We start from the raw sequence: 15,213 nt of genomic DNA, 5'->3' as shown, positions 1-15,213 counted from the left end.
GACCATGTCTCTTTCCTACTGGAAGAGAATGGAACTTGTTTTCTAGTGCACAGTATTTAGAAAGAGAAATCAAAACATTTTAATGGACATTAAATTTAGAATCTTTAAGATACCAGACAGGGGAGTGACACTACGGGGCACTGGGAATAAATTAGAGCAGTTTTGTGCTATGATTTTATTACAATTTTGTTCAAAGGCTGACTGCAATTTCTTCAGCCACAAGCTCTCCAAAATAGTAATGCACATAAAAATCTCTGTTTTAGGTGTCTTATATTAAAAACTAGTGAGTATGGAAATAAAAAGGCAAAGAAAGAAAGGTCATTACATGCAAGAAGACCTAACCATCTCTGTTCCTTGGGGGAACATACATGAAATCCATGCTACTCTCCTTATCTTGGTTAGCCAGAACTTTCCAAATGCACAGACCTTCCCCTGTCCCTTCCACCAGGAGAGACGTGCTGTCACATGTTCATGCTTTCCAGGGTACCACCATACATCCCCCTTCCTGAGATTCTTGTCTTCAAGCATAAATCAGTGTGAACCAACTTTTCTCAAGTGTGAACCAATGCAAACCAGGAGGCCAGGGACTATACTGCACACCTGGAGCCTTCAGCCAAAAAAAAAAAAAGCCCTAAAAACCTGGGCTTGAAGATTTTTCTTTGCATATTATTTTATGTGTTCTCTGAGAAACTCAAGTATACAGCACCGACAGTAAAAGCCAATTGCTTTTTAATTAAGATGTCCATTGAAATTTAGAGATAGAAAGTATCCACCGGAACATTGAAGTTATTATTCTCTTATCTGACTTATTCTATTCAACTTCCAAACCAAATCAACTGGCTAGTGTCCACAATGCAATTAGGTGCTACAGAAATATTTAAAATTTATTACATTCAATTTAATAAGAGCAATGGCAGAGTCCTTCAGCTACTTGGTAAACTACCTTCATGCCAAGTGCCTCTAAAGAATTAAACACTCCTACATGACTTCATTTACTTTAATTGAACTTAATACAATTGTTTGCACTGCAAAAAGTGTAGATGTTTCAAAAATAAATCTGTCCTTTATTTTCATATTCTCCCTAACATTTCCAAGGAACAAACCTTGCTTTTCAATATTTACAGCTTCCATATACGTTAGGAATGTGTTTCTTTAAATGTCCTAGAGCAGGAATGACTTCCACTTCCTTATTTACCAGAAATCATTAGACAGCTAAGATAATGAAGGCATGTACATATCAGTGCAGATCAAACACAAAACCGTTGTAGTAACTTTAAAAGTCACCTTAAATGTACAATGACACCGCAAATTTACAGTGAGTACTTTAAAACTCCAGGACGAAAGCAAAATCGGAGTAACAACACTAATAGGTACTTTTTTCATGAGTTTTAACGCATAATATGTCTAAGTGCTATTTCTTCCATTTTACTCTTCAACAAACTAAGGTACTGCAAGTCTCAGTGACAGCAGCAGCATGTGGTTCCTGACACACGACATGTGCTGCAGCCAGTATAGCCTCTTCTTACCTTTTGAGAGGCAGTGCTGTAACACTAAGCCCTCAAAATACGAGTCAACAGTATTCATTTTAAAACAAAAAAACCGACATATAAAGATGCAACACCGATTAAAGACCAATACAAGAGTTCAGTTCTGTCTCTGTATACACAGAATTGATATTGCTGTACTAAAGAGGCACTAATACAACAGTTTCATTTCTGTTCCATTCAGGCAACAAAAATAGCAAGGTGAGATATATGTACCCGGCACCTGCCAGACAGCTGACATATGAAGCATGTAGCACTGGAGCCATCCATGGTAAAACACCTGCAGTAAAAAAGGAGCTACAGCCTCAGGTTTTTTGCAGAGTGGGCCCCACACCAAGGCACAGAGCTTTTTATGACTCCTTGGCTCCCCATGAACGCCTGGCACCACCATTACGGAAAACAGCAGGGGACCACTTTGTACATCAAAGCATAAATAATGTTACTAACGATCCTACAACGGTACCTGGACTACTTACACTCCTAAAATCTTATGACAGAAATAAACACTCATCCGATCAACACAAATACTAAGCAGACCTTAACCGTGACCCAAGACTTCAACTGTTTTATATAGAGACAGCCTACAACTGCCAGAGACCTGATAGTCCTCAGTGGGGAAAAAAAAAAAAAAAAAAAAAAAAAAAAAAAAAGTAAAATTGACAGTGTAACAAGAATGGTTAATAAAAAAAAATAACAGTATGTCTTTTTTTTTTTTTTCCTCCTGTTGCATTTTTGTTTTCGCCCCCGCTGTCAGTGGAATGTGATAATCTCTATGCAGGCCATAGTCATCTAAAATCTGCAACACCCACCTGCCTTCATTGCACTTGGCAATGCAAACACTCATTGCACCCACACACTATGGAAGGAACTTCACAGCTTCTCCCATTCTCTCAGCCAAACTCAGGAACATTTAAACTACTACATGAAACACCAAACTGATGTCATTTCCCTTTCTGGTACTTCTCTGTTTTTTCCCGCTGCACCGAGTCTCTTCCGCTTCCCTAGGCAGTCAGAAGTGACAGATAAGAGAATGCAAAGAAATGGAGTGTGAATGTAAAAGGAAATCTAATTGGTTCAAGACTCTCTGCTGTCTTCAATTTTGTACAGTCATTTACAGCTGTCTAGAGTGTGTGAAACACTGGCACCCAAGTGAGTGAGTAGGCAATTAAGATTTTGTACTCTTTCAGAATCATTCTGCACAGATGTAAACTACTGGATACGGTACAAGACAGCAGTGACACACGGAGCGCTCTGGCTTGAAGAGAAGATCGCTCTGCTGAGAAGGGTGCTGCTTCCCCCTGATGTCTTCACAGCTTAGTCCTGGATGATGCTGAACCCTTGGACCCCAGTCCAGCAGAAGTGCTTAAGCGCTTACTTAACATTGCCAACTTATGCATGTAAATACTTTCATTATTTGCAGCAGGGTATTCCGCAGGCAGGGAAAGCAAGGCCCCAAAACCAGGCAAGCTCAGCCCAGCATTACTCAGGAAATCCATTGTTCAGCCAAACGTTTTATGGAATGGAAACCCTTTAAACAATAATATCAGGCAAGCCAGCATGAAGCTCTGTAGTAATAAAACTAAAAGCAAGACAAGGTAAACTGAGAGTTATTTTAGAAACTAAAGTTGCCTGTGACCCCCAACGCCCACATATATTTGCTAATGAAATGCAAAACTTTCTCCTTAGGTCACAGACTGAAGTTCAACCCCATCTATAATTGCTACCGATTGATTACCAGGCTGTAGCAAATTGAATAGTGGTTTTACTTCAGTTTTAAAAAGGTATCTAAAACAGTTACATCCTTTCTTTCAAGCGTCAGCATAAAGAGAGAGGATTGACAAATAGAGGTTTAGTTATCCCCAGCCTTCAGTACAGGTCACTGTAAGAAGGGGTGGACTGGGGAATGCAACTAACGTAGGAAAACCGTACAGAAGGGCTGCAACAACACAGCTAGCTAGAGAGTTGTGAGCGGTCAGATAACATTAAATTATGTTTTAAATCATTAATTAAAAATCATAAATATGTTTATGAATATTCACATTCTAATTTTCTTCTGGGCTACTTAGGAGCACATTCTATTGATTATTTTTTTTTAAATCCAGATTAAAACATAAAAGAACATTATTCCTGTTTGTTTATTCATCTTCAGACTTTGATTACATAAAACACTCCTAATACATTTTAAGAGACTAAACAAAATAGGGGAGTCATCTTTTTATTTAGGGAGTTTCCACCCACTGAAAAATTAAATGAACTTGTATTGTTTAGAGGAAAGATGAGCCTAAAGTCTAGGCATAAATTTAAGAAGTATGCATTAGTACTGCAGTTCTCAAATTAATTGCATTAACTGTAACCATAAGTATGCCTTTTCTAAGCAAACATTTCTTCTGTCTTAATTTAATCTAATAAACTCTTAAAGGGTACCAACAGGACCATCATCACAAATTGTCAGGCGCAGGGCTTGTTTGTTTCCCTCTCACGACAATGCATCCCAAAATATGGACCACATTTCAGCTTTTTATTCTCCGAGTCATCTGCCAAACTGCAGATGAATTGTAAAGATGAAGAACATGTTAAGCTTATTCAAGCCCAAAGAAAAAAAGAAAAAAAAAAAAATCAAGTCTTGCACAGTAAACTCTGCTGTAATTTCCTGATGTAGGTCAAAACTCAGCAGGAAATCACATTGTCTATTTTTATCCCAGTTCATTGGAAGTGCTTTACCTTTCTGTTTTCTTGATAAGCACAGCCCTGAAGATTTGTTCCTGGGGAGTTTTCTCTTTTTCATCAGTTGGTTGCACGAAAGGGTGGACAGCAGCCAAGACAAAGCCCTGCTGGTACAATTCTTGCAGCTGAGCTGGAAGATCACGCAAAGAGGAGAGCTTGATTGCAGATGATCCTGGCAGCTCAGCTGGAAACAAAAAAGAAATTGGTCAATAATCCTACACTGGACTATCACGGTTTTTTAAGCTCAGGCTCTTCAGAATCAAGCAAGCTTCACACTGATCTACAATATTAACACAGAAATTGACCCTTCCTGAAGCCCATTTTATATTTCAGATTTTAAGCAGGCTGTCTTGGCGAAGGACTTGTCTCACACAAGAGACTGCTGCAATTAAACAAGAAGTCAGATACATTAAAATGCCAAATTCACTATGTAGTCTGGCAGAGACGAAGTGGAGGATTTAGTAAAAACAAGGCAGTTGGTCAAAAGATATTCTAATTTTTAGTAGTTGTCATAGTAATGCCAGTTGAGGACAGCAAGCCATGAGTCAAAAATATAAAACAAGAAAAAGGGGAGAGTCAACGAAGGTAGAACATGTCAAATTCAAAAGCAATAAACAAAATATTCCATCTACATGAAAGCTGTACTATCAGACTAAGAGATCGCTGACACAAAATGCTGTTGAGATTAAATACCTACCAAGATGTCTAAAGAGTACTTTGTTTCAGAATAAGACACTAAACTTTATAACTCAGGGTTTAAGCAAACCTACACGTATTAGAGATGAGGACGAGACCTTGTACATGAACATAGTCCTTCCCCAGTCTGCTTACTGGGGGGTTTTATGCCTTCCTGTGAAGCATTCGATGCTGACTCCAGTCAGATCCTTGAGATTCAGGTACTGCGGTCAGTATGGCAATTGTCCTTATTTCCTTGGAGTCTTGTGGGCTTCGAAAGAAAGCCCCATAAATCACCTAAAACAACCTTCCATTCTCTTTCTCTCTACATCAGTAATTCTTCATATGTTTTCCATATCTTACAGGAAAAGAGATCTTTCTTTCCTGACCTTTGCCGTTTCATTTCAATTTCTCCTGGAGGGTATTTGTTATTTCATCCCTAACCATGCTAGAGCACATAGGGTGGTGAGGTTCCGGGTGGTTTCCTCTCCCACTGAAACCAATAGGATGGAAACGTTGCAAGAAACATGACAGAGGTTCCCAGCACCTTGCAGGTCTTTCGTTAAAAAAAAAAAAAAAAAAAAAGAGAGAAAGCACTGGAGAACATTTTCTATGAAAGAAGCCAGCTATGCAAAATAAGGTTTCATTGTACTGCTTTTTTCATCAAACTGTGTGGCTACCCTTTATGAATAATGAAAGAGGTTGTCAAAAAACTAATAAATATTCAAAACCAATAATAGAGAGGAATGATTTAAATAATAATAGACTAGATGTGCTTGGTATGCTTTATCTTCATATAAGACCATGTTCCAGAAGAGGATAATGGAACTTTTTGACCAAGAACTACAAGATGCAGAATTTTTATTATTTCTGCAAATAAAATGAGAAATCCAAGCAACATGTACATTGACAGACAATAGGGCTCTACCTTCTACAACAGCATACAAATCACTTCAGAGTCATAAAAAGAGATGGCATGATGAATAATGCATAATGAATAATAAAACTGACTGTTATTCACTGGACCCTACTGGGGATCAAAACGGGGAAACCCATACATTAGAACTACTTTTTCTCTCCTGTGGCTCAGAGACTCCAAAAATTTCAGACTATGCTGCAAATAATTTAATTAATTAAAAGAATATAAAAGCCAGAACAGATTTCTAAATGAGGCATTTAAGTGAATACAATGGAATGGCTAAACACAAATCAGCAATGTTAATTTTGGTAATGATGCTCCACTTTTTAACAACCATCTATGACAACTGGTGCTTGCCTTGCATATGTGTCTAGTATCTGGATTCTTCTGAGCATGCCTCTGTAAAACTAGTAGAAAGTCTAGTTGTTAACATGGGAGAGCAACTGCTTCCTCCTGAAAGCTAAACTTGAGGGAAAAGTGTGAAAACACATGGAATTGGAGCCTTGGGATGTACATTTGATGATTGAAAAAGAAAGGTAACAGAGACAGGAGGGATCATCCAGCAAGTCCATCTTATTACCTAGGGAGGCCAGATCAGCTCTAGTTTAGCTATTTCTCACAATTTTTCTCATCTATTTTTAAAAAACCTTTAGTAATAGAGATTCACAAGCCCCCATAAGTCATGTTTCAGTACTTCTCTGGTCTTACTATTCAAAACTTTTTCCTAGCACCTGGCCCAAATTTGCCTGTCTGAAATTCAAGAGTGCTGCTTCCTCACTAGAGTATTTCTTTCTTGCACCAGCATTTTACAATTCCTGATACCTGTCACACCTTTATCTTACCTTCTTTAGATTGTATAAACTCAGTCCTTTCAATGTTTCCTGTTCCCTTGTGTTTTCTAGATTTCTAAATAATTTTTGATGGTTCTCTCCTGCTTCCCTTCAACTGGTCCACATCCTTCTTCAGGTATCTAAGAGTCACCACAGTGATCCAGTACAAGCCTCATCACGGCTTTGTAGAATGGAAAAGGTCTTTCATGCTTATTATACATCCCATGTCAGTTTGCATCATTTGGGGGGGGAAGGAAATTCTTTTCCCCACAACTAGCACTGGCCAAATGTCCCTACTCTTAGTGATTTTTAGAGTTTTTTCTTTCAGTTTTCAAAGGTGATTCTGACGTCCACAGTGCAAACAGCACTTCTCAGGTCAGCAAACCTCAATAAACATAGTCAGCAGTCTATTGCTGGAATAGTTAAATGAAAGCAGTGAATTTTAACAGGCTCTGGACCAAACCATTTTAAGCCTTACAGTTAATACGTCTTTGCAGTGTGATGCTGAATTACTGCTAATTTTGCCTTGGACTAGAGATCCTTCAAAAAGACAAGGAAGTTCCTCTTACACAATCAAGGCCCACAACGTCTACATGAGTTTCCTGGGTCTGCAGACCTGTGCTGTGCGTTCTCGTTGCTCTCCCACAGACAGACTGGTTTGTGTGATGCATATTCCTCCCCAGAAATCTGTGCTATTCAGCATCCTCTGAATATTTGATAAATTATTTGTTCCAGTATCTTTCTAGGCATTAAGTTAGGCTAAAAATCATACAGGTCTCTTCTAAAGTAGGTTGGAAAAGGATGTCACACTTGCCTGGAAAGTCACATTCATCCTCCAACAGTCTTCAAACTTAAACAGTCAGATTTCAATTATTTCTTCAGCTGATTCCTTTAAGTGGCTTACTTTAGGTTCAATCTACTTGAAAACACCGAATTTATGGAACCAGTTGCTGATCTAGTCTTTCATTATTTTACTTCAGAAAAATGCTAACATTTTCAGAAAACCTGAAAACTTCCAATAAAATCCATTACATCTTTTGTTTTAGTTGTTAAAGAGAATTCTAATCATGCCACTTTCGAGAGAACAAGGAAAACCAAAATTGTGTACAACACAGACTTGCATAAAAGAGCAAATGAAAAACCAAATAAAACCTTGTATAACTCCAGAAGTTACTATAAGCCTCTCTTTTGCCAAAAGATAAATCTGAATTCTTTTAGCAGCCTCCACATTGCTTCTGAAATGCAGCTAGCTCCAAGTTTTATATTCTGCTTCACGTTTCCTTATTTATTGTTGCACTTCACAGCCTGACCTCAGAAGATTCCTTTGTTCGTTCTGTCTACATCTAGACTAGTGTGTAAGAAACTTGTAAATTACAGATGCTGTGGTTTTCGATTTCGCTAAGGCTGAAAGAGGAAATATAAGTGTTGACTGCTTTTTCAACTGATTACTAGGCAAATTAAGCTTGTTGCCCGACCGATAATTGAAGCTGAAAACACTGACAGCAAGCCTTGGATACATACAGAAAACTACAGCTTAGAGATCCCTTTAAAACAAAAGAAACTGTGTGTTACACACTGTAAGGTGACTTTCCTGGGTCTGGGGACTTGCACATTCTTTGCTGCTAATGTAAGAACCCATCCAAACACTCACACCGTCCCCACCTTGCCACAGAAAAATCAATAAAAGGATTGAGTTGACATAAAAATCTACAATTTGAGTCATGTATATTTGAAAGAGGACATCTCTGCAGCTCCAAAAAGCAATTTATGGGAAATGGAGGAAGGTGGTGCAGTCTGCCACAGGGATCCTGAGGGACTGAGAGCAGGCTGAGAAATATGGTTGGGGAGACAGGTATTGGAGAGAACTGGTTCTCCTGTGTTAAGGAGCTCCGCTTTCCCTCCCAGTGGGTCATCCAGGGCTGCTATCACAGAGGTCAAACAGCCACCGACCAGCTTCAAACAAGCATCTCGTATGACTTTTGACAATTGCGCTATGGTCCATGCTGAAGAGGTAGATACATCCCAATCAAATATTAACAGAAAAGACAGTTACAGCAACTGTCCCCAACAACTAGGCTACTTTTTCTATATTGAAACAATAGATTTGGGTACCTTTGAGATGTGATCACCCAACACTTTCAAAAAAGAAAAGCATATTATGCTTTATAAAATAAAGCATGGATTCACCTGTTAGCCCATGCTTAATAATGAAAATCAACTACAGTAAATCTTTCATATATATATCTACACACACATATATACAGTACATATATATAAAAAAATATATAGACTCAACAGAATCAGATGCTTTTAACTATATTCTGTTTCATAAGCAGCAATTTTCCTTTCTGGCTAGTTATGTTTATGACAAAGCTAAAACAAACTTCATTGGTTTTTAATTTCTTTCTACTTGAATGATAGCTATGCTGCAGGAAAAATAAAATACTAAATGCCAAAATGGCATTTATTTGATTTTTCTTTATGAAATGGTCAAATTCAGGGCCAGATATGTTTTAGTTTCTCAGTGCTTATCCTTAATACTTTATTTAAAAGGACAAGCACATATTTCTACTCTAAATTCCTATTATCCTGTGTTAAGTGCTTACTTGTTTACTCTTACAACACAAATTAAGTGTTGGGATTTTTTGGTCTTCATTTTTTTAACAGTTTCCTGATTAAGCTTTTATGCTTTTATTCCAGTTACAGTTGTTTACCTTAATGATGATTCACATTACACATGAAAATGTTCCACAAAAATAGTGGACTCCTTTCAACTAGTTCCCTTTTAAACTTTTCGTGTTCATCTGCATTTTCAAAAAAAATGTTCCTCATTTTATTATGAAACATTAATAAGCTTTTTTCCTTTATATTAAAACAATCAAAGATTGAATTGGTGTGTATGCACTCTCTGTCTATACTGGGTACAGAAGAAAGCACTTTACACCAATACATGCCCCAAATGTGGTCCTAAACAAAGAAATAGGGTCCTAAACAAAGAAAGGAAGACTGGCAAACTTAACGACCCACGCTATTAAGTGATGCAGCAGCTCAGTTACCTGGTAGCTGTAAGCACAATACTCCGATTTCATAGAACCACAGAACAGTTTGGGTCAGAAAGGACCTTTAAAGGTCATCTAGTCCAACCCCCTGCAGTGAGCAGGGACATTTTCAACTAGATCAGGTTGCTCTGAGCCCCAGAATCCAACCTGACCTTGAATTTTTCCAGGGATGGGGCATCTACTACATCTCTGGGCAACCTGTTTCAGTGTTTCATCAACCTCATTGGAAAAAAAAACCCAAACCACCACACAAACCAAAACTATTCCTTATATCAAACGGAAAGAAGGTAGATTTCTATTGCAACATGCCCTACTAAAAAGTTCGTACCCATCTTTCTCATAAGCCCCCTTTAAGTACTGAAAGGCCACAATAAGGTCTCCCCAGAGCCTTCTCTTCTCTAGGTTCAACAATCCCATCTCTCTCAGCCTTTCCTCACAGGAGGGGTGCTCCATCCCTCTGCTCATTTTCGTGACCCTCCTCTGGACCAGCTCCAACAGGTCCATGTCTTTCCTGTGCTGAGGGCTCCAGAGCTGGACGCTGAACTCCAGGTGGGATCTCACCAGAGCAGAGGAGCAGAACCAGCTCCCTTGGGCTGCTGGCCACGCTTCTTTTCTTTTGATGCAGATCAAGATACAGCTGGCTTTCTGGGCTGCAAGTGCACGTTGTTCGCTCATGTCCAGTTTTTCATCCACCAGTACCCCCAAGTAAGTCCTTCTCGGCAGGGCTGCTCTCAACCCCTTCATCCCCCAGCCTGTGTTGATACTGGGGGCTGCTCCAACCCAGGTGCAGGACCTTGTGCTTGGCCTTGTTGAACCTCATGAGGTTCACACGGGCCCACTTCTTGAGCTTGTCCAGGTCCCTCTGGATGGCATCATCTCCCCTAGGGCATCAACTACACTGCTCAGCTTGGTGTCATCTGCAAACTTGCTGAGGGTGCACTTGATCCCACAATGTCATTTGATCAGGCCTAACAGACATCAGCAGGCTCAGGCCCTTCAAGAAATACAGTTATAACTATTTTCTTTTTCAAAGCGCAGGATGAGGCCATTCCCAAACCCGTGGTCATTCCTGTGAGCCATTCCCGTTTGAGGCACCCAGAGCCAGCCAGCTACAGAGTCACTCACGGTCCTCACCATACCTTTTGCTTCCAACACCACCAACCTTGCAAGCCCCTTCTGCAAAGCTACAGCTGTTCCAGGTGCCTCACGGAAAGGACAATGTCCTCACATCTCCTCTCCAGGATAGCTCAAGGCTCATGCAGCCCTCAGCAGAGGGATGAGGGTGATGGAAGAACAACAAGGGCAATCACAGCGCAGCTCTCCCTCTCCCCGCTGCAGCCTCAAATTGTCTCCACTGGGCAGGGCTGTGCCTGTGAGCTAGCAAGGAGCAAACATTCAGACACACGCTACACACTTTGTCGCTCCCACTCACTACTTCCACGCAGCTCCCTACCCAGCACGATTTTTTTGCTGCTGCCCTTCCAAAGCACCCAGATCTCCCTCCAACACTCTGCAAAGCATGTAGGAGACCACCTGAAAGAATCTGGATAGAGGTCAGGTGTTAGCATCCACAGTCCTTAACAGATCTAGCAACGAGCATGTAAGATGAAAACAAGGTACAAGCAAAATTATGGTCATATGGTAATAAAGTCACTACCCCAACACCATCCGTTGACGTCCTGAAAGGCTTTATAACGGATCTGGCTATTTAGCTCCTGCCTTCAGTGACCACCTCATGGAAAATGGCATTAGTTAACTCTGTTGTGCCTTACTTATCCCGACAAGGTGGTTGTAATTGCCTGTTTTCTGGCAGGAAACTAAACAGCAACAACGAATGGAGACAATAATGTGGGAAAAGACTGTATCACCAAGCACATGTGTGAGTGGACACAAAAATCTGGCCCAAGTCCACAAAATTTCCCAAGTTTCCACACAGGGCACTTCCCGAAGAGGTTTATGGTTGTTCATAACAGCCCTGATCATTTTATAGAATACCAAAGCAAGCACACTTCCTCTATTTAGTATGAGAATTGTTGTTTCTAATTTAATATTAACTCCTTTCCAGCAAATTTAATCGAATCTACAGCAGACTAAGTTCTAGTAGAGCAAAGCATTGTCTTTGCAAAAAATGTAACTAGAAACTGTCAGAAGATGCAGTTCCACCTACATTCTGTAGGAACATGTCAAATGCAGTGAAGTTTTTAATTTGGATGATGTTCAGAAGTTTAAATAAAAGGTATTAATGTTTTACACGATCAAAGTGGTTAAAGAAGCACATTTTTTTCAGTGGTTCTGTGAATTTCCACTCCTTGAAATTTTGCCATTCCCTTATTACTGTGATATCTCATTGCAATGACAGAAGGCACACACTCCCAACAATTGGGATACACAAACCAACACGGACCATCCTGTCAGGTCTCTCTTCACTTTGCCAAAGTACTTGGGTTTACCTGTGCAGGCTCTGAGGGCTGAACAGTAACACAGGTCCTTGCAGGGAGACAGGTAAACATCAGAATTCACCTGGAGGAAGGTGCAGGGTACAAATTTATTGCAAAGTGTTTGCTTTCATTTAACAATGCGGCACAGACTGAGAAAGATCCCCTCTCTGTATTATAAATCAGAAAGTTTTCAAGGCACTTTTCACTGACTTATGTAGCAGTTGGTTTGGAACAGCTGAAGGAATCCAGATCATCATCCCTTCCAACTAAGAAGGCATGGTAAGGCCAATTCATTACTCTGGAGAGCAGAAAGCAAACTGTTACTTGAATATTATCAAAACACTTTTTGACTGATCCTGAGAGAACATGGTTATTTCCTATCAGTATCAATCTAAAAAAAAAAAGAAATAACGAAGGCATCTATTGCAAAATATCATTCTTTGTTACAAACACTAGGAAACTCTTCTACACAGCACAAATTGTTTGCAAAACAATGCAGTCATGTTACTCTCATTTAACTATAAATATTCTTTCCTCATTCAACACACAAATAGTTTCTTGTCAACAACAACAAAAACCTATCAGAGAATCTGAGTACTTTCAATGAAAATAAAGGCAAACCCACTAATAATACCCAAATCAGTAAACAGATTTCTGGGGAGTTTTGTGAGGCATTCCAAACTGTTTCTGAACTAAAACCTACCAAACACATGCTAAAGCAGTACAACTAACCTAGCAGAAAACATACAGTGCTTCTGAAACTATCACACTGCTTTAATTACCTGAAACACACTAATGTTAAAATTTCATGAGTAAAAGCTCAAGCTTTTCACGTAACAACTATACGATCTGTACTCTAGTCTCTTTTCCTTTCTAATAGGGCTTGAGCTTCTCTAAGGTGTATACAGAGGTTCCTTAATTTCAAGACAAGACAGTCCAGGTGCATTACTGTTCAGGTTGTTTGGCAAAGGCAAGGCACTAGATGTTAACATATCATGTTGCTTCTTTGGTCACGCTAAATATATCCTCAGTGGTTTTTCTTTCAATCTTCAAGGCGACTACAATACATGGCCCCATCAAAGCAAGAATGAGTATGCAAGACCAATCAGAACTTTAAATGAAGGATGACTGTTCCACAAGCTCCTGCTTTTACTTCTAGTGAAAATGTAATAATGGAACTCAAAAATATTCAGAAGTACTGTATCTTAAGAAAGCAGAGAGGGGAAAAACCACAGAAAGACTGTGAAACTGCATGCATACCCTTTGAAATGATGTATATAGATATGTGTATATATATGTACACATGTATATTTGTGCACCTATGTATATGTACACACACAGAGACACATATACCAACATCCTTCTCTTTCCTTTAGGAAATAGTAGATGTGTGCATTAGTCAAATCGAGAAAGTACTAAGATAACTCAGGGATGCAATAAGATTAGACAACTTTGTCTCATCAATTGTGTTGTCTAATGTCATTGCATCTTTGAGTTACCTTTTTGTTGTCCAGTCAAAGTTTCATTTCTGTATTTTGCAAGCATAAAATAAGTATCTTAAGAACCGAGTACATTTGGCACAAACATGATGTGATTATACATGAAATGGTTTCATTTTTGGTGTTTCAGAGAAAAGGAAATACCCAGGCTATCACCTCCACGAAGTGAAAAAAAAAAACCAAAAAACAAACCACTAAACAGAAGTTTAGTTACCGAAATAAATTGACAAGAACTTTTTAAATTAATATATTAGCTTGTGAGCAGAATTATACACAGTGGGCAAATTTAAGACCATCTACTAGATGCAAGACGAGTTAATGGCTGTGCAAAAAACAAAATGAAAAAAAAAAAAGATGAAAAAGGAAAGGGACTTCTCATTTAAACTATGCACAGAAAAGAACCAAATCTTATCCCTTCTGTACTTGAGCAGCTCTTTGAAATGGTATTTTTTATTTGTCCCTTCCTCCTTCTTGATTCTACTTCATAAATTGATGCAGTCCAAACACACAGACAACAAAGACAGATAATTTACATTTCACAAATCCAAGAAAACTCCAATTATGTCTAACCAAAAGAAGAAAGTGTTCAAAGTTGCAATATTTTATTCATACAGACTTGTTATCTGCATAAACTCCAAAAGGCAAGTATTACATTGAATTCCAGAGGACAGAATGAGTTAATTCTGAACTACAGGAAGAGCCAGCACGTCAATTCACATCTATTTCAAGCCCCCAAAAAGCACTGGTTCCCTGCCCTAAAGCCTTTAGACACCAAGTTAATCCCCTGATGGCAACACTTCAGCTGCCACAGTCAAACACTGAATGCCGTTCATTTGAACGGCTTAGGAAGCAGTGGAATAGGACTTGCCACCACTTCCATCAGTGGTGCAGCAAGCTATGTCCTCTCACATCCAGGAGCCAGTAATCACATACTTTAAAGGAGGAGGAAAGAGGAGTTACCCAAGCAGAAAAATAAAAGTGAAACTTCCTGAAGAGATCTGGTATCTTAGTTGGTGACTTCATAAAATTTGGAGGGCTGATGCATTTTTTGCTTTGACCACTCTAGCTAAGGTGCTCACCATTTTTCTTAGCAGCAATACTCACAAGTTTCACTAGCAATCTGCAGCCTACAGAATCTTCTCATTCTCTCCCTTCTCATATTTTTAATACATATATGTCTTTTCTTTCTGGCATAATCCCCTCCTTTTCCCTTTCCTCTCCTTCTCTCCGTTTTATGCTTCACTTTGATTTTCTTTCCATGTTTCTGGCAATTTTTCATTTCAGATTTCAGAGCTGCAGAATATAACAAAGTAGCAGCACTGGATTCTCTGCAAATTTTACAATAAGCAAACTTGGACTGCAGTGAAGGAACTGTAAAAAGCACAGATAATATCCTCAGAAGAGTAGAAAAAATTGCCTACTTTAGTAAGTTCCAAATTATGCAGAGTTTATTCATTTTATGGTATACTTTCTAGATGAGAAAAATCTCTGAAATGGCATTTGTAGCATTTCTAAGCTTTTCAAA

The 15,213-nt window shown here is 39.0% G+C and overlaps 1 protein-coding gene across 2 annotated transcripts in view; it reads right to left on the bottom strand.

Annotated features, from left to right (window-relative positions):
• The window catches only part of RFTN1 (raftlin, lipid raft linker 1), a 100,427-nt gene that overhangs the window by 55,441 nt on the left and 29,773 nt on the right, over positions 1-15,213 (bottom strand). For both annotated transcript variants that reach the window (XM_055708739.1, XM_005445798.4), the window contains exon 3: positions 4,266-4,452. In XM_055708739.1, coding sequence (XP_055564714.1) covers positions 4,266-4,452 — 187 coding nt within the window. The remainder of the gene's footprint in view (positions 1-4,265; positions 4,453-15,213) is intronic.

Source organism: Falco cherrug, chromosome 4 (genome assembly GCF_023634085.1).
Source record: "Falco cherrug isolate bFalChe1 chromosome 4, bFalChe1.pri, whole genome shotgun sequence".
NCBI lineage: Eukaryota > Metazoa > Chordata > Aves > Falconiformes > Falconidae > Falco > Falco cherrug.
Note: the sequence above shows the minus strand (reverse complement) of the source record. Positions and strands in the feature narration are given on the sequence as shown.